This window comes from Mesitornis unicolor, unplaced genomic scaffold, assembly GCF_000695765.1.
Source record: "Mesitornis unicolor isolate BGI_N332 unplaced genomic scaffold, ASM69576v1 scaffold615, whole genome shotgun sequence".
Taxonomy (NCBI): domain Eukaryota; kingdom Metazoa; phylum Chordata; class Aves; order Mesitornithiformes; family Mesitornithidae; genus Mesitornis; species Mesitornis unicolor.
In genome coordinates this window covers 5,202-24,541 of record NW_010185914.1, presented here as the reverse complement: position 1 = coordinate 24,541, position 19,340 = coordinate 5,202, and the positions used below count along the sequence as shown (strand labels likewise).

The following is a 19,340-nucleotide window of genomic DNA, read 5'->3' as shown; positions in this document are numbered from 1 at the left end:
CTAACCCCCCCCCGCACCCCCAACCCCACTTTCTAGTCTATATAAGGCCACAGCTAAAAATAAAAATAACCACTGTTAACAATACTGCTCCAAAATTTAATCAAAGCAGCAGACTAAATAGTTACAGGCTTCCTCCTTCTTTACCCATCCTGTTTAATTGTTGGCTGCTATCAAGATTTGTAATCCCTTATCTCAGAAGTTGAAGGCAGTCTTTAGGTAAATTAGGATTACTCACACCAGTTAAGAGTTACAGGATTACTCTTCTTTTCTTGCCCATCTATCACCAGTGGTGGGTGAACTGCTGATTCACATCCTTTACATTCACTTTACAGTTGTAATTTTCCTTGACTTCCTGCAGAGAGATTGAACTCTTCATGTTCCACCATGCTTCTCCCTACTTTTATTTCCTGCTCCCCTTTTCTTGCCTGTTCTCTGATTTGCTTTTGTTCTCCCTTCACCTCCACTTTTCCCAATGCATGCAGCTACCTTCCTACCCAGCAGTACTGATTCTCTCTTTAAGACGATCTTGAGCTGTTTATATTAATGGTTTTATTCCATGATGGTTATAATGTGTCATTTGACAGACACCTCATTTTTTGGTGAAAGGTAGCATTCAACTGATAACAAAATGGCCTTAGACTTTGAACTTTGGAAAGATCTTGGAATGTATTTTCTTCTCACAGCTGGATTTCCTAGAGCTGTACAACAGATTTTGTATTTACAGTATTATTTTATAGAACATGTATGTGTGTGGATGCTCCCTCTCTGGAAGTGTTCAAGGCCAGGTTGGACAGGGCTTTAAGCAACCTGGTCTGGTGAGAGGTGTCCCTGCCCATGGCAGGGGACTTGGATCAGATGAGCTTTAAGGTCACTTCCAACCCAAACCATTCTATGATTCTGTGATACACAGATATTAGAGGAAGAGGTTAATAGTCCCAACTGCCTAATAGATAATTCTAATGAATTAATCTCCTTCATTATCCAGGTTACGTGACTACAGCAAGCAACACCAGAACTAAGGTCTGTTTTTCTTTAGGCAGAGAGCCCCTGGCCAGATGGACAAGTCCCCGTCCGTCTTGACAAAAGAGGAGCTGGCAGTGCCACCACAGAAGGGTCGCAGTGTTCAGATATCAACTGCACATAAACAACCATAGCTTGTTTTCAGGCTTCATCATCTGCGTAGAAAGAAGACGTCACTCCTTGTGATAAGCAAGAGATGTCTGAAGCATCTATTGTATATAGGGTCTGTTTTTCCAACTAGCAAGTTAAAAGATCATTGTGCTTAAAATTTAAATTAAATTTTATTAGGAAGCATAAAATTGCTTCTTGAGAGGCAGATCAGTATGATGGCCTTCCAGATTCGCAGCATCTGCCAAGTGAGGAGTCTTGCAAAAGCCTGCCTTAATTTCCCATCTGCAACAAGTAATAAATAGAATACCAGGCTTGAAGCAGTCTTCAGGCAGGAATACCACGGGAGAAATGCAGAGCTCTTTCTAAATTAGGTTCATTTTAAATTTACTGTCTTTTGGGAGGATTTTCTGCAGATGTCAGATTTACAACTCAGAGAGGCGAGCCTGACCAGCAGAATTCAGTTTATACAGAGGTTGGTCAATATTTTATTGCAAGACTTTCTAACCTCCCTCATTAAAAAACACTTTTAAGGAGTCGTCATTAACTTCTCTTCTCCACATTCCACTAATTAAAGCTGCAGTTGGTCAATATTTGCCTTTAGGAAGCTCAGTCTGCCCCACTGCATCCTGTCCATCTGTGTGAGCTGACTGGAACGCAGAGGACCTCAGAAAGAGTCTTCTGAGTGGCTTCCAACCAGTTCTGCCAACACAAATTGTAAGCTTTTGTGTGTGTATATGCACATATATATACACACACATACACATATATGTATATTAGATGTTATTCTTAGATGCGTAATTATGGGTGGTTTGTATATTATGCTGCAGACATTTTTAGTAATATTTGTGATACTTGGTAATACTCTGGACATGGTTTCTCTGTGGATCGAAGACTGCATGTTGGAGCGGGTCCATAGGAGGGCCACAAAGATGTTCAGGGGCTGGAGCACCTCCCCTCTGAGGACCGGTTGAGAGAGTTGGGGCTGTTCAACCTGGAGAAGAGAAGGCTCTGGGGCGACCTTATTGTGGCCTTCCAGTTCCTGAAGGGGTCCTGCAGGAAAGCTGGGGAAGGAGTTTTTACAAGGGCAGGTAGCAATAGAAAGAGGGGGAATGGTTTTAAATTGGAAGAAGGTAGATTTAGACTAGAAATTAGGAAGAAATTCTTTACTGTGAGGGTGGTGAGACACTGGCACAGGTTGCCCAGGGAAGTTGTGGATGCCCCCGCTCTGAAAGTGTGCAAGGCCAGGTTGGACAGGGTTTTGGGCAACCTGGTCTGGTGGGAGGTGTCCCTGTCCATGGCAGGGAGGTTGGACTGGATGAGCTTTAAGGTCCCTTTCAGTCCAAACCATTCTGTGATTCTATGATTCTGTCTTTGTTCTGAAAGACATTTCCCCCCTCCCAAAATTATTTTTATTGCTATCGTAACTGTTTTTAAATTTGAGATATTATCTTTTGCTTAGGTGCCCAATAGTCATACAGTATTCTGGATTCTCCACAGCATATCTAAGCACATCTGTTGTATCTGGTTTGGGTGAATTCTTACCTAATTGATTAATATAATTTTATTTTTTTAATCATATAATTGATGTGTCTTTAATTTTTGCAAAGGAGCAGGCTCTGATAATCTTTTCACCAATTGTAATATGAACTAGGCATATGCCTTGTAAGTTTTTAGACTGCTTTACTTTCATAATATTAAAGCAATTATATTCCACTATGTACAAAAAGCCACAAGGGGAAAATCTAAGTAATTACCAAGTCTAATTATACACATTTGTGGCTCAGTATTGAAGTTTCTTAAAATAATTTTGTGATGTTACCCCAAACATGAATTTGTTGCTTCTGAAATTCAGCATTTATTTAAAGAAAAAAAAAAAAACAAAAAAAACCCAGCATTAAAATTGCACTGAAAAGAGCAAGAGACTATATGGCCAGTAGCTATTAATAGCTGCTAATGTTTGCAGATTTAGAGGTTATTAATTTCTTTTTTCTTTGAGTCCCATCCAGAACAGTTAATGCTGTTTGTTGTAAGCACGTCCTTGTGAGGATCTCTTTCTGTAATTGAGAGGTGCTTTGGTAAACAGTTTGTGGTATCATCTGTCCCTCTCCAAAGTGTTTCATGGTTCTGGTAAGAAGACAGAGCAGCTTGACGTTCCTGCTGCGGTCGCTGATGAAGGGAGCTTTACTCAAAACTGCAGTCACCCTGCAACGTCTTTGTGGCAAGAAAACCCAATTTGAGAGACTCTTGCCAATATCTTTAAATTCTCTCATATTTGAGATTTAATACTTATCATTTTCTAGCTACAGGAAAATTGTTCTGCAGAACTTGAAGCTATTCAGGTTGGGAAGTTCTGAGCCGTTTAATTTTAACACTGTAGGATTTAGTGTACAAGTGACAGAGAGATGCTTCTGTTTCATTTCTTGTCCATGGGAAACAGGCTCTTCAAACGTTTTCCAATTAGAACAATCAGCTCATCAAGGGAAACAAACCAGCATTGGGCTTGCATCCAGTTCCTCCTAAGGCATTTTGCATCAGAGAAGATTAGTTCTGTGGCATCATCTTAAGGTTGAGGATTCAGCAGGGAGTTGGAAGTACACGGGGCAGGGATGAAGCAGAAGAGGGGAAAGAAAAAGACCAGAACAGCAGTGATTAATTATGACTGCTCACAAAAGTAGAGAGGCGTATTTTTGGAGGTCAGTCTTCACCTCAAGTACACGATGCTGTCTTTTGTCAGACACCTCTGGCAGTGAAAAGCCGACCTACAGAAAAATGAGTCGGTGAGGCTGCAGTCTCATGTTGTGCTCTGGCTTCAGAAGCCGGCGCTGCTATCTGGGAACAAAGTGTAGTCATAACTCTGGGGAGAGCACTAATTCAGCACTGTCCCTCTTAGCGGGGATCTGCTTTCACTGAATGTTTTTCCTTTCAGAACATGAGTCACCTGCAAAGCAGGGTGAGCATCCCTCACGCTTTCTTCCCTTGCAGTGTGGAGGGTCAGATTTATATAGCGAGGGATGAATTACTCTTTTGGGTCAGTTCAGCCCAAACTAAGCTGTCATGGCAACAGTACAAAAGCTTAGCTAGCTTAGCCACAGGACAGCTACTAATAGGAGTACAATTTAGCTTCAGTAGATAATCTATAATATTTTAATTTAAAGTGGTTTTAAACTTTTTGATGATGTACTTGGTTTTCAAATTCAGGAGAGGAAATCAATTCTGTCTTCTCCTTCAACAGCATAGAATGTTTTCAGTGTTACCTAATGCTTGTGGTTCCTCTGTATTGAGATGCAGTACTTTGATGCACTCTTCTAAGAGGCTAAACTGGGCTTGAACTCTTGCTCTACATTTGGTGTGCTGTTTTCAGTAAGCTCTGAACAAATCAATGCAATAGACAACTACAAATACAAAATAGCTCGAAGTGCCACCATTAGGTCTTTTTCATTAGGTCTATTTCTGAAGGTGACACCTGATAAAATTTAGCTACTGGTAGACCTGTATTAAACCTGTTACATACACCTCTAATCTCATATATCAAAGCAAAATTATTTAGGGTGGAATAGTGATAAACTTGTCTTTCACATTCCTCCTAGGATAGTAAAAGTGTAAAAATTACTTTCCTTTTTCTGATTATTTTTGTGGCCTATGCGAAATTAATTTGACATTCATCTCCATTTCCAGATAGGTATTCCCACTGTGTATGCTTTCTGCACCTCTTTTCAGATTCATATTTTGTTATTCTTTTTGAACTTACAAAATGATGTAAGAGTGGAAGAGGCAGTTGTTCCCCTAATGGATAATTCTGCTTGGAGTTAAAAAAAGGGGGGAAGAGGGGTGGGGGGAATACAAGCAGTGCTGGGAAAGCATAAACATACTCTTTATATTCTTCACTAGGGAATATTTTGGCATTGTATCCCAGAGCCAGTTTGCTGTCCATTTTTCTGACATTAACTTATTACAGTTTAAATGACAGCTATTTAACAAAGTTTCAACCGGGTGTCCTCTATGCTTTGAAATATCTAGGGAAATAGTTACCTAATGATATGGGGCATCATCAAAATCCTTGTTTTACCTGGTTTAGATTTATAATTGAGATGATTTATAGAAGAATCCACAGTGAAACTTAACCTGACCTGAAAGTTAATTAGATTACCATGGGTATTATGTCCTATTCTCAGTCTTTGCAAACAGCCAGGTTAAAAACCACACAGCTGGTAATCCTGTAATTAGTAATGTAAGAACTTTCATAAGTTGTTTCTTGTCTTTTCAGTCCACGGCAACTGTCTTCTAACCACTCTCACTTTGCCTTGTAATGTGTCCCAGAAATAGTGGTTGGAAGTGGCCTCTGGAAGTCATCTGGTCCATCCTCCCTCTAGAAGCAGGATGGCTGCCAAAGCAAGATCAGCCATGGCTTTGTCTGGTTGACTCTTGAAAACCTCAAAAGATGGAGATTTCCCATTCTGATTTACTGTGGTAGTTTGCAAGGTAACGTGAAACAAAACCTGTGAAATATCTTCAGAGTTTGACTCTTAATGTTTCTGAATCAGATTTTGGCAGCCGTTGCCTGGCAGAGAAGCTGCGTTCTATGAAAGATTATTGCAGTACGCTGTAAAGGTGGGGTTCACATCACCTAATTTTAGCTACATATGAATTAGGTACTTAGTTTGTTAACTGAGGAATCTCCCTCTATAATCGGTGTAAAGAAGTCCCTCCAAAAGACAACATCTCCCACTTGGGGATGGTTGGGATGACTCATTCCCAGGAAGAGCCTTTTCCCCACTGTTTTCAGGGAGGGTCCCATTTCCATTTGGTGTCAGACTTTCTTAGATGACTTTGGTCAAACGCGGGACATTCTGTCCCCACTGGAGCAATGCAGCATGGGGACTACACCCACAACTTTGTTCAAGTGGGAAATCATTGCAATTAGCAAATAGCGCAAAAAACCCCGTGAGGCAGAACATCGACTGACAACCATAGGTATCGGTGCCTTCTCCAGTGTTTCCCTCATGTTCTTCCTTCATTTTCTGTTTTGGGGGTTTTTGTTTATTTGGCTGTAATGATTTTGCCTTGGTCATCATGCTGCCGTATTTTTTTTCTGGTTGCAAAGGGGTAATGAATTGCTTTGTATTTATTTGGATTCTCATATTTTCCCAGGATTATCTTGGCTTGGAAGAGGGTGACTCAAAGATTTTTGTTGTTGCTGTTGGATTTTAATTTTCTTTTCTTGTGGATGTGAGTTATGCAAACACTTAGGGGAAGAAAGAGCATTGTGATGTGGCTGATAGAGGAAAAGTTTTGCAAGCAGCAGTTTATTGCTTAGGGTGCCTGTGGGGACTGCATGGTTATGCAAACCAGTGCCCCAAAGGGGAAACATCCTGTCATTCCTTGAGCAAAACACGAACAGCAGATAGAGGCACAGGCACGGGCAGCACTGCTTTAGAGCCAAAAGCTTCCTTAACTACAAACTTAAAAGCATATTGTTTTGATTCCCTCTCTTACTCTGCCAGCAGAGAGGTGGTAAAGTCGCTTCCTGATGGAACAACATAGGAAAGTATATATTTTGCTGCTCTTACTACCTTTGATCTTTTGTTGGTTCTTCAGGTTCACTTAAATTGCCTATACCAAGATAAAAAAGAATCTGACCTTTCTGAATTTAGTTCCTCTACTGCTGTTGCATGGAGGTTGCCTGAGAATGGATCTTTTTCTGTCTGGAGTCTGTAAAGTGGCTCACTGTGTGTTATGAGGCGTCTTGGGAGATTCTGTAACATTTTTCTCCTCCTTTAAGATTTAAGTCTGCCGATTTAGTCAGTGATGATGGCATTGAAAGAGGCTGTTAGTACACGTTTTCCTAAACATCAAGTTAAATAATCTGTTTTAAACTTTACCAAATACAGTATGTTTCCGAACAATTGTGCTAAAGTGCGTGTAGCCTTCTCTGATGGATGTGATGTTTGTACTTGCTGGGCCCAAGCTATCTGCATTCATACGCACCTTGGGAACAGTACGTAAGGTCGCTCTGATGCCTTGCAGGACCCTGAGGATGCTGTGCCTGTTGGACAGAGGAGGGCCTGGTGCTGGTGCATGTGTTTCGGATTGGCGTTCATGCTGGCCGGTGTGATCCTGGGTGGTGCCTACCTCTACAAATATTTTGCATTCCAGGTAAGTCAAATACATTTTGTTATGGAGGATTGTGTTTTTCTCCGTTACACTTATGTTTAGAAGAGGAGCAACAGGCTAAAGCAGATAGCCTTGCTGCTCCCATTTTTATCTTTCTAAACCTTCAGCTTTCCTAAAGGCAAAGCGTATGGCCTGCTCTAAAGTTACCTATTGGCAAAGGAGGGCATGAGTGAAGCTGGCAAATAAAAGGGAGCAACATTTTTTGAAACCTTACTTTGCAGAGAAAGTATTATATATCTAAATAGGACTTGGGTTTAGGAACTCCAGCGGTGCCCCAGATTTTCACCTGCTCTCTCTCCTGCTCTGCAGTGCTGAATACTGGAGGTACATTAACCCCTTGAAAGCCTCCTTGTTTGAACCCAGATTTCCTAGAGGCGTGAGGTACTGCTCAGGCACCAGAAAGGGACTGCTTGTCAAAGCAGTGCAGTGCCTCTCCTCCTTCCTAGCCTCCACAGAGATAAGAAAAACAGGCCCCGCAGGGGACTTGCAGAAGCACAGTCACCGTGGTTAAACATGCTCTGTCAAGTCTAATCCACACTGACAAGATTAGACCTCTGACAAAATGCATTTTCAGTCTTTAACAAATGGCACTGCTGTAGGAAGAGCCCTGTGATGCCAGGGGAGTGGAGCATTTACCTGAAACATGGGAGATCCGAGTTAAACTTCAGTTGTCTTCCTTGGGGGGAGTTGTCACTGAGCAGTGGTGGATGTGCTGGGCTGTTGCTCAAGCATTGCAAGCACATCCTCCCTCCTCTGGAAACTGCTGGGGTTGCAGGATCACAGGGTCAGAAAGTGAGAATATAAGCACAACGTGAATCCCTCTAGCCCCCTGGTTGGTGCACGTAATTATAAGGTAGAAATTCTGTGTTCTTGTCGCTGCTACCAGGATTATTTTTTTTAAAACCATTTTAGTAGCTGCTAATGTAGAAGGCAGAGTGATCAAACATGGGAAATTCTAGCTGAACTTGCAGTTCATAGCCTTGTTGGCTATCATGTTAACCCAATTTATAGGGGAGCAGTAGCGTTGCAAATGATACTTAATCCACCAAGATACACTGTGTGGTGTTATTAACACGTCTCATCCATGCTTAGCACCGCAGTGCTCTACCTTTCTCATGCCAGCCAGCTGAAATTGAAAGTGCTGTTTAATTCAGACCTGTGGTTCTTGTTCATGAGTCAGATCTGGGTTGAAGGAAACATTTGGGAATTGAGCTAACATTACGCTGAAGACATGTTTTCAATGTAGGACTTAAAATTGATGGTATATGCATATGTATAGGTAGTATGTTTATAAGACTGTCTGGCCTGTAAATTTAGTGTATGACTTCCTGTGACTCAGGACCTTATTTAACACTTCACGTAGGTAACTTGTCACGTGTGCTGTGATGGAAGGACACAAACTGGTTGTTCTAATTTCTTTTTATTACCTTTCGTCTTTTAAAACTGTTCAAAATAATTTATTTTAGAAACTGACTTTCAAAAATTCTGAAGCCTTGCAAAACTAAGCAACTTAATTGAGCTGTGAAGGAAACTCTTGAAGTCATCTGGTCCACTCCTCTTTGCTGCAAGCAGAACCAGATTTAGAGTTAGACTTGCTTTTTAAAGGCGATCTGGTTGACCAGTTTCAGTGTCATAACTTGTAATTATTGACTGTAGTTGATAATATTAATAGCAACAACAACAATAATATTTTAATGTATTTAGATGTAGGAACTTCATTATCTTTCTAAATATAAGATGCAGTGGGCCACAGATAATGGATGCAAAATAGCAGACTGGATTGTAAGAACCTGCTTTGGGGATCCTGTTTTCCTTGAATTCAAGGGAAGGACTCCCTCTGGGTTCAGTACAGTCAAGGTTTTACCCATGGTCCTGTTGTTGACAGCAACTGGCTCCTACTTTGGTGTATGAATCAGATTAAAGGAAAACCTTTTCATCTGGTCTGACAAGTTTTTCTTCTCCACAGCGCTTGGAGAATACTTGTTTTAAACTTCTAACAGGACTACTGATGTTTTGTTGCTGAGCTGTTTACTATTTTTAGCAGGGTGGTGTGTATTTCTGTGGAATAAAGTACATTGAAGACGGCTTAAGTTTACCTGAGCCTGGGGCAGAGGCTCAGAGTGCTCGCTACCACACGATTGAGCAAAATATTCAGATCCTGGAGGAGGAAGATGTTGAGTTTATCAGCGTGCCAGTCCCTGAGTTTGCCGATAGCGATCCTGCTGATATCGTCCATGACTTCCACCGGGTATGAAATATTTCACAAGAAGTTGAAAGCATTTTGAACTTGGAAAATGTTCCCCCTCAGTCATGCTGATAAATGTACTATCTAATTATTGTGGTGGGGGAAAGTGGAGGAGGCAGCAGAAATGTTTTGATCAGCAGCAGGCTGCAAGCAATTATTAACTGGGCATACAAAGTACAGCGTTATACAGTCATCGTGAGGTAGTTTGTAAACCACCGTTTGCAAATACGTGTCTGTTTTTAGAAAGAGAACAATCTGAGAGCAGTTTCCTTTCCTTGGTATGAGGAAGCAAAGAGTGTAGTTCTTGCCGTGCTAAGTCCACTGAGCCAGAATTGGACCAACTGCTGCGGTGCCAAGGGAAGTTCAGAAAGAGCTGTCACAGCTCTGACCTCAGCTTGCAGGGGCCGGTGGCGTCTGACATCTCTTGGGATGTTCAGGCACCCCCAGAGGTTGCTGTGGTAGCACAGCTCAGAAACCCCAAAGCAGCAGCAGAAAGGGAAGGAAGCACTGAGCTGACAGAGCGTGGAGGAGAGCTCGTTTTCCAGGTGCTGTGGGAAACCTGGCAGGGGCTAAATTTTCCTTGTGCAGCACAGGCTACTGTGATTCATAAGGGCACTGAACCAGGGTTTTGAAGCATTTTTAGCTGTTTCTTCCTTCTTTTTTTTTTTTTTTTTTTTTTGTAGAAACAACTTTGATTGCTAGGAATTGTGGTAAAATTTTTTTTGGTGTGGCAGTTGACAGGCCTACAGCTCTTGGTATTAACACCAGCTGTAAAACAATTAGAAGCCCTTCTTTTCTGTATCAGCCTGATGGAAGCTGTCTGATAGCGAAGAAATGTGCTACAGCTGATTTTCAGGAAGCTGAATTTCTGTGAACATTTGAATACTTGGCTGAACAGCTTTTTTTAAGCAAGGCTGAAAAAGAAGAATAGGGAAGCATCCTATTTTTTTCTGTAAACTTCAGAGTTTGAAGTTTTCCAGGCAAAATGAGTGCTATCTATCAAATATTCATAACCAGATTTGGAGGAAAACACGGGTTGCTTGAGCTATGTCATTTTAAAATATTCTTGAATATATTTATGGAGCTTCTGTGAAGAGTTAGAGCGAAGCCTCTAAAGAGGGAAAACCAGGAAAAAAAAAAGAGCAGTGTGTAAGAAGTAAAGAGGAACAATATAATATTAGACATTTACTTTTTGATTTAATGAGTTAAAAGCTTTGCTCTAAAGGTCAGTGCAAAGATCATTTGCCATAGACACAGCACTTACTCCCATGTAATGGGATTAGTTGCACTGTTGGTTGCTGTCCTATCGCTGTTTTGACTGTTGGGCGCTTGGTGCTCAGTATTTTATATACATCTGCAGCCGTAGAGCTTTTAGCAGCTTGAGATGATGTTGTCTTTAGCAGGAACAGATGCAGTGAAACACAGTTCAGTGAACAGAGCGATAGGATTCATCAGGATAATTCCCTGGGCTTTTATATCTCTGTTTTTTATCAAATAATAGCAAATATTGCAGTTCAGGTACCACAAAGATAATAATTCAGCTATGAATACAAGTCAGTAATATTTTTGAAAATAAAAGGATTTTTTGTTGTAGTATCTGTAACAGCATTTTTTTCCTTCTGTCTTTTCTTCTTACCAGCAGCATTTCCCCTTTATGCTATTACAAAATACAAAAAGCGTGGAGATTAGAGCAAGGTTTTTGCCCTGTTGTTTCAAAATGCAGGCACTAGAAATAAATAAATGCTGTACTTGATTCCCTAACAGCTCAGCTACACCTTTGTAATTTCGTTACTGTAGTGCATTTGAGCTACTTAGCACCTGCTGCCTTCCACAAATCCCTGTCATAGATTTAAACCCTCATCAGGACTGCCTTTTATTTCTGCATTTACCTACCCTCAAATTGGAGTTTGACTGACTTCACAGTGAACAAAACAATAATTTTTTGAACAACGCAAGGCAATACCAGTTTAGCAAAGTCTGTGTGTGAATTTTCTGATGTTCTTGCTAAATAAAATTGTAAAATAAATATTTCCTCAACAGAGACTCACGGCCTATCTTGACCTTAGCCTGGATAAGTGCTATGTGATTCCTCTGAACACTTCAGTTGTTATGCCACCGAAAAACTTCCTGGAGCTGCTCATCAACATCAAGGTATGGTTAAATCGTAAGTAATTTGTTCTAGAGATGGGGAAAAAGGAGATTTCCTCCCCTCCTCCCCCCAGAATGCCGACATTCACATGAGGTGCATGTGTAAGAAAGTTAACTGATCACTAGAGGTCTTTGCAAAGAGAGAAAAAAATCTGAAACCTTAGTTAATTAACTACAATCATGAAGGAATTATTAATTCAGATGAAGACAAACAAACCTGATTTCATTCTTTGATGCTACAAATTTGACTGACAAAGTTGTGTAATACTGTGTACCTAGACTCTTTGATAGCAGTCTGTGTTTTGTAATTTCTAATCCATCATAACTAAAGTTTCTGTAAAGTGTGTGTGCGCCGGACTAAGACCGGTTAGCTGAGAGGCTTAAAGTAGATATAGTGGGAAATCCTTTTAACATGGGCATTGTTTAAAGCGTAGGTCCCTAGGGCTGGCCCCTACTTCGAACTGATCCAGTAGCGTGAGGGTGTTGTACGTGAGGTGTGTTGAATCCCCTGTGTGTGCTCAGGGAAATCAAATGTGATAGCACTGGATGCAAGTTCATGAGGCTTCCAGCCTGTTTCCAGATTTGTTTGATAAGCAAAGCCCATTTAAGCCAGGGTTTTTTTTTTTTAGTTTAGTTCCTGGTTTTGCGAGCACCAGACCTTCAGAATGAGATACGTTGTCCTTAAAAACAAGGACTGGGCAAAGGACTGAGATACCACAATCGCTGAACAACCGAATGTGAGTTTTCAGTATGATGTTGTGGGAGCTCCTAATCACTTCCCAGCAGGGTTTGATAATTGAACACTACTGCCGGGCTTGTGGTGCTGGTGTCGGCTGGCTTGTCACCACCATGGGGACATGCTGTTCTCTTAGCGATAGTAACTGGGTGCAACGTAATGGCCTGTGAAATTGAGGAGGCCAAAATAGATAATGTAATGGGGATTCGTACTAATTTAAGGTGAATCATCGTTTGTTTGGTTTTTTTTAGTTGTTTGATTTCTTTTTTTTAAACACTCGCATATGTGTGCTTTAAAGGAAGATTTAAATAGTATTTATCTTGGTTTTCAGTCTTCCAGTTTCTTTGTAGAACAGCAAAACACTCCGGGTGGGGAAGAGAGCTGATAAACTAACCCATGTCTAAGACTTGGGGAGAGTGTTTTAAATTTTACTGGGCTTTTGCAACTTTAGAATTGTTAATATCATCTTTGGGTTTGCATCTTTCAAACAAGGCTTTGGAATTAGGACTCCAGGAACCATTTTAGCCATTTCTGAGTGGTTCATGTATATAAATAAATTTCATGTGAAAAATTACTTCACAAGTAAGTCCTCTGCTGCTTTTTTGCTGCCTATTTTGAGCCTGGCTATTTAACCACGCTTTCATTTCCTGTACATGAGGATGAGGTGTGGTGTCTGTAAAACTCAGTGACCCCGTATTTTTTTACTTTGTTGTATGCTCTTTGTTTCCATTTCTAGTTCACACAAATTCCACTGTTAAAATCTGTGAATTTCCTAGTTTGTCATCAGGACTAAATTAAATACGCTTGGTTTACAAGTAAGAGGATAACCAGGCATCATGCATTTAATTGAAAAATCTGTGCAAAAGCAAACTGTTTTGATCATTGTCCCCAACAGTGAGTGCCCTAATTTTATAAGACATCTGTTTAATTCTCATTGTGTTAACAAAAAGCTGTGGGCATTTGATGTCTCAGAAAATCAGGCTAAATGTTTTGTAACTGAAATTTGGGAAGCTATTCTGCAGCTGCACAAAGTGAGTAAATTTCTCTTCACTGTCCTGCAGTCACACTGGTTGCATGAGGAAAAAAATATGTGAAATTAAAGTGCCTGTTTCATTAAAATGAGTTCTGAATGCATTCAAAGGGCATTTTATGAAAATGGAGTTGCTTTGAGCTGTTTTGCATTAAAAAATAAAGCCATAATTTTAGCCCGAAGAACCAGATTTCTGTATATTGATACAGTTTGCTTGAATATGCATGCAGTGAAAGGCCTCCTTTCCTTGGGCAACAAGGCTGAATCCCAGGTATATTTGTTCATCCACCTCATTCCTGTTGTTGAGCCAGCTGGCAAATTTTAACCATATGTGATGCACAGGACATCTCAAAGCTGACGATACTTGCAGCTGTGCTGGATCCCAGTGCAGGGTAATTGCTCCTGCACTGAGCAACTCCTTCTCCTGCACTCCCTAGAAAGGCTGAGGCCAGGCTCAGGGGGTGGTCCAGGGGGTCCCAGGAGGTTCTGCAGTTTGGAGGGCATGGGCCCAGGAGTGTCTTCGCAGGCTGCCCCAAGTCCTCAGCACCACTGCCCGCCCTGCCAGGGCCCTGCATTGCTGCTATGCTCTGAGGCGCTCTCCCGAAGTTTGAGAGACCAGGGGTTATGATACAGTAATTTACAGTGATTTAATTACCAAATAATGAGTGGGATAATTTGGGAGTGTGAAGTCTTCCAAGCTCTTATTTAAAGAAAAAAAGTTGCCATTGCTTTCCTTATAGTGTGTGCTGAAGAAAATTCTCATAATTTGAAGTGAATTTTATACAGTCCTTACTGAAAAGAATAGCACTGAAATCAGCTTCTTCTCAACATGTCTCTTGGACTGAAGAGACAGTGCTGTTTTGCAATGGAAATTTCAAGTTGTTTATTGTCAATAAAAAATACAGTGTTCCTTCGCCACAGAAGCTGAATTTATTTCCATAATAAGTGATCATATTGTTTTCAGAAAGCAAGCAACACCTTCTCTAATGCTGTAAATAAGAATCATGCCAACAGAATTTCTTACACAAAGTAATGTTTCAAAAAAGTTGATGATTATTTACCAGTGGCAGTATTGGGAAACTGGCTGATGGCTAAGTACGTGCATCTGGTTGTCTGGAGAGGTGGTAGGTACCCTATGCTTGGTAAAGTTCAAGATCAGATTGGATGGGGCTCTGAATGACCTGATCTAGTTGAAGATGTCCCTGCTTATTGCAGGGGGGTTGGACTAGTTGACCTTAAAAGCTCCTTCCAACCCAAACCATTCTGTGATTCTGTATTTTTCAGTGTATTGCCTTAAAATACCCGATACCACAGAATCACAGCATGGTAGTGGTTGGAAGGGACCTCTGAGGATCATTCAGTCCAACCCCCTGCCAGAGCAGGATTACCTAGAGAAGATCACACAGGAACACGTCCAGGCAGGTTTTGAATGTCTCCAGAGGAGACTCCACAACCTCTCTGGGCAGCCTGTTCCAGTGCTCTGTTACCCTTACAGTAAAGAAGTTTTTCGCATATGTTTAAGTTGAACCTCCTGTGTTCCTGTTTGTGACCACTGCTCCTTGTCCTGTCACTGGGCATAACCGAGAAGAGTTGGGTCCTATCCTCCTGACACCCATCCTTTTAGATATTTATAAGCATTAATGAGATCCTCCCCCCCATCAGTCTTCTCTTCTTGATATACCTCTCCTGATGGATATACCACCATGATTTTCTAATACCTAATATAAACAGTTGTGGTGACAGAGTCACCATAATAACTTATGGAGGCTAGATGGTCTCGTCTTGCATTTGGCTTGAGAGTTGTGAGCTGGTGGGCTTCATCAGCAAGGATATCTCCATGTAGAGCATGCTTCTGCCAGCTCCTGTTGGGGAGCACTTCCCACTGAGCTCTGTTGGGCTGTTATTAATTAAATGAAAATTTGGATGATAAGTGCAGGACTGATCTGTGACAGTGGGTGCTCCTGGAAGGAAAGAGTTCTCTGCTGAAGACTGACATTACTGTAGCAGGAGACTGGTGGACGCATGCATCCATAGAAGTTTTGTGACCTTTTTGAATATAATCATTACATATTTCTGTAGTGCATTGCAGTCATGTTTCACATTTAGAATAAAATTCTGTGGGTAGTGCACATTTTGAAAGCAGATATGTCACAGCCGTGTTAAAGAAACACATTGCAAAGTGTTGTGTACTTAGACCACAAAGAGATGGCTTTTGACAGAGCTGCTATGTTTTTGTTCAATAGGCTGGAACGTATTTGCCTCAGTCCTATTTGATTCATGAGCAGATGATTGTTACTGATCGCATTGAAAATGTGGATCAGCTGGGATTCTTTATTTACCGCCTCTGCCGTGGCAAGGAAACCTATAAACTACAGCGCAAAGAAGCCATGAAAGGTAAATGCTCCTCCTGTGGTCTTTTGTGTTGGCAGAAATTTCAGTGCCGCTTGACTTCAATAAATAGGCTTGATGGTGTTGAAAGGAATGACTCTGATTAAAGCCGGCATTGGTTATTGCAGTGCCCAGCAATGTGGGCTTAAGTACATCTGATACTTTCTGTGTAGGTATGGAAATAAGTCATTTTATTGAGCAAAAGTGAGCTAGGAGCTGCTGAAACGTGTGTGCACACATGGGTGTGTTTTCTGTGGTTCAGGCTTTCAGTGATGCTTTTCTTTAATCTTGCTTCTTGACCCAACACCTCTGAAACTAAAAAAACACCAAAACCCTTTAATATATGAGAAGCCATAGCCTGGTAGTCCAAGTACAGAATTGGAGGTTCTTGTTGTCGTTAAAGCCAGCTATAAATTAGCCCACATCTTCCTATTTGCATCAGTGAAATATGCATAAGAATTATCTTCACGTGAGAATTATAGTGCTTGTTACTCCTTCATGGAAAATGCTTGAAAAAGATAATTTGGAAGAGTCTTGACAAGCTATTAAATACTGCCTTAAAATTTTAAATTTTCACTCAAATTTTACTTAGAATTGCCTTTTTTAAAAAAAAAAACACCTGCATGCGATGTGCAAGTACACCCTGAAGCAGTTTAATTGCTTCAGTCACATTGTTGGGCCTGACTGCTTGGGAAAACAAGGAAAAGGAATACATTTTTATAGAAATAATTTAGAATAATTAGAAAAATTTAAAGGTCTCAATTGCAAAATCCAATTCAAACTTTGGTATGTTGATCCTGTGGTAATAAATGTTGAGCATAGGTTGGCAGTGAGCATTCGTATGACTAAAATTTGGTTAAACTCTGTCTTTCTCCAGTTCTCAGATGTTGTTACTTAAATACGACAAGTCTCCTATTTTTTGCCTGTAGTGGTTTGTTCCCTCACTCCTGTCCCCGCAAGCGTTTTTATGGATGCACAGAGAGGGAGATTTGGAACTGCTCTGGGTTAAAACTGGCCAGTGGGGCGTTTTGGCCAGGAAGTCGGGTTTAGCTAAACCAGTACTGCGACTTGGTTCTCCACACCTTCAGGATTATTGCCTGTATGAATGTGTGCCTGTGTGTTTCCTCAGAGAGGGATCGAAAAGGGGTAGGTCTGATTTCTGGTGACAAATGTAACACTATTACGCCTCTGATGTACCTCATCCCCTCCTCTGTTCACCTCCTGTTGTTCTTTACCAACATAAACAGGAATTCAGAAGCGTGAAGCTGTCAATTGCCGAAAGATTCGACACTTTGAGAACAGGTTTGCTATGGAAACACTCATCTGTGAACAGTAAGGAGGCATATTACTGTTACAGGAGACTTCAGATCTACCGTATGACCCCACCCTTTGTATTGTGTGCAGTGATTATTTTACAAGATCTTCTTTTATGTAAGTAGTGAACAGGGCTTTATTGCTGAACACTTTCCATACTTTTCATCTCATGATACATGTAAAATCAGTATGTTTTAGGGTTTCTTTTTTTCCTTATTTTCAGGTGTGGTGTTCTTATATTTGAATAGCAGTTGTATAAAGACTTAGTTGCTAGTGCATTTCATGTGATGAATCTTGAATACTAGGAAAAAGAGAAAGTCTTTGAAATATCCACCAGTTTTTAATTAAGTAAAACTGAAAAGAATTATTAATGTACAAACGGACTGCAAGAGCTACTTCTAACTGTAATATTACCTGCTATATAGTTTGTTACAGCATATAGACAGACCTGTATTTACTCGCCCTAACAAAGTGCAATTTGTTTTGTTTTTAAAATATTGTCATATTTACCTTTTTAGATTGATTTCTGACTTGATGTTTTAAAATGGCTCCTGTTTGCTGTAACAATCTTTTAGAAGAATAAGAAGTAACTTAAGTTACTAACTTGTATATAATCCTTGTATGTGCAATGGAAAATAAATCTTACAAACCTGTTTGTCTAAAAGTTCTTGTTTGTTCTTTTGCTCTTACTGTGGGGTTGGTTGAGTTTTTTTGAGGAGGAGGGGACTACAGTTAAATTTAAAGTTAAAATTACATGCAGGACTTCACATTTCCCTCTGTTCAGCTTTGTGGCATTTCTGTCAGCCCCTGCCCTTGAGCTTTGCCAGTTCACCTGGGGCCAGCTCAAATATCGCTAACAACATCCTGCATTGTGCCATTTACACTTTAAACTGCTGTTCTTAAACAAGTTTGAATGTTGTTACATGACAGTGACTTTTGTAGGGGAGAGTGCAGAATAAGATGTATCATAGTACCTGCTGTTTTGAAGCTGGTTCCAAGAAAAATTGTGGGAGAAAAAGTGAAAAATATTTAATTGGAAAATCTCCCCCAAAATCCGCTTCTGTGCTTCCGTGATACAGGAACTGACTTGTCTTTCTGAGCAAATTTTGAGCATTGATTTATCAGGAAAGTAGGAATGTTTCATAGAACATTTGCATATTTGTTTGCAAAAACCCCACTGTTTAAACTGATTTTTAAGTAAGTGCATTATAGGTGTCCAGGTCTTTTGTCTTAGGTTTCAAGAAGTTTTGGACTAATCTTAATCTTTTAAAGGATCTTTTTTTAATATAGTGGGAGGATGCTTTACTGGTTTTGGAGCTATTATACAATTATAAACATGCTGTCATCCAGCTTCCTGCTATTGTGAATGTTTGGATTGAGATAAAATAATTTGTTTTAAAGGAAGTTTCTTAAATGCACAATACTTTTTTTTCTTTTTTTTAATCTGCATTTGGCTTAATTTACAGTTTAGCCTCAGTGTAGATGTGTTCTATATACGATGAAAAGTCTAATTGTTACTTTGCAAAAGCTGGACTTTTTTAATCCATTCTTGCTGGTGCATGGCAGTCATGAACATCAAATAAAGCCTCACGTAGATACAGGTTAGCTGCTCATGTATGAATTACACTTGCATAGTTATACATATAGATGTAAGGAAGCTGAAAAAGCTGCTGGGAAAAGTTCAGCTACAGATACTCAGGATGTTGCAGTTGTGTGCTTACAACAAATGTCAAATATGCGTCAGGACAGGGTCACTGCTGTGTTCTTTGGAGCCCAGTATGAGGTGAGATTCATGCTCAAGTACTTACAAACACATTTCCTACCTTTTGATGAGTGTATCATTCCTGTTTTCTGCAAGTTAAACATGAAACTTGTTAATTTTTAAGTAACCCTTGCATTGTCTTTAACGTGCTTTCAAAATAAAAGAAACTGTGTGATCTGTGGTGTGTCCTTTGACGGAGACTCCAGCAAATGAAGCTGCTGAATGGGAAAATAGATTTTATAGGCAGGTTTATATGATCATGCTGCATGCCTGTGTCCCTAATAACTTTTGAGCCCGTTGGATGGCAGAAGGACATTTATTTCTGTCAGTAGTTTGAAAATGAGTGTGGGGAAGGAGGAAGAGACTTGAGTGCACTGAGAGAAAGCTCCCAGCATGCATTCACATCATATTATGT

The 19,340-nt window shown here is 40.4% G+C and overlaps 1 protein-coding gene across 1 annotated transcript; it reads left to right on the top strand.

The window, feature by feature from the left end:
• Positions 1-7,135: 7,135 nt before the first annotated feature.
• ITM2B (integral membrane protein 2B) lies at positions 7,136-17,827 on the top strand (the record flags this gene model as incomplete). The annotated part of the gene is made up of 5 exons (XM_010184961.1): positions 7,136-7,284; positions 9,344-9,550; positions 11,588-11,698; positions 15,705-15,855; positions 17,097-17,827. Coding segments are annotated over 5 exons (707 nt in total), but the record flags the coding sequence as incomplete, so codon positions are not given.
• Between the last annotated feature and the right edge of the window lie 1,513 nt (positions 17,828-19,340).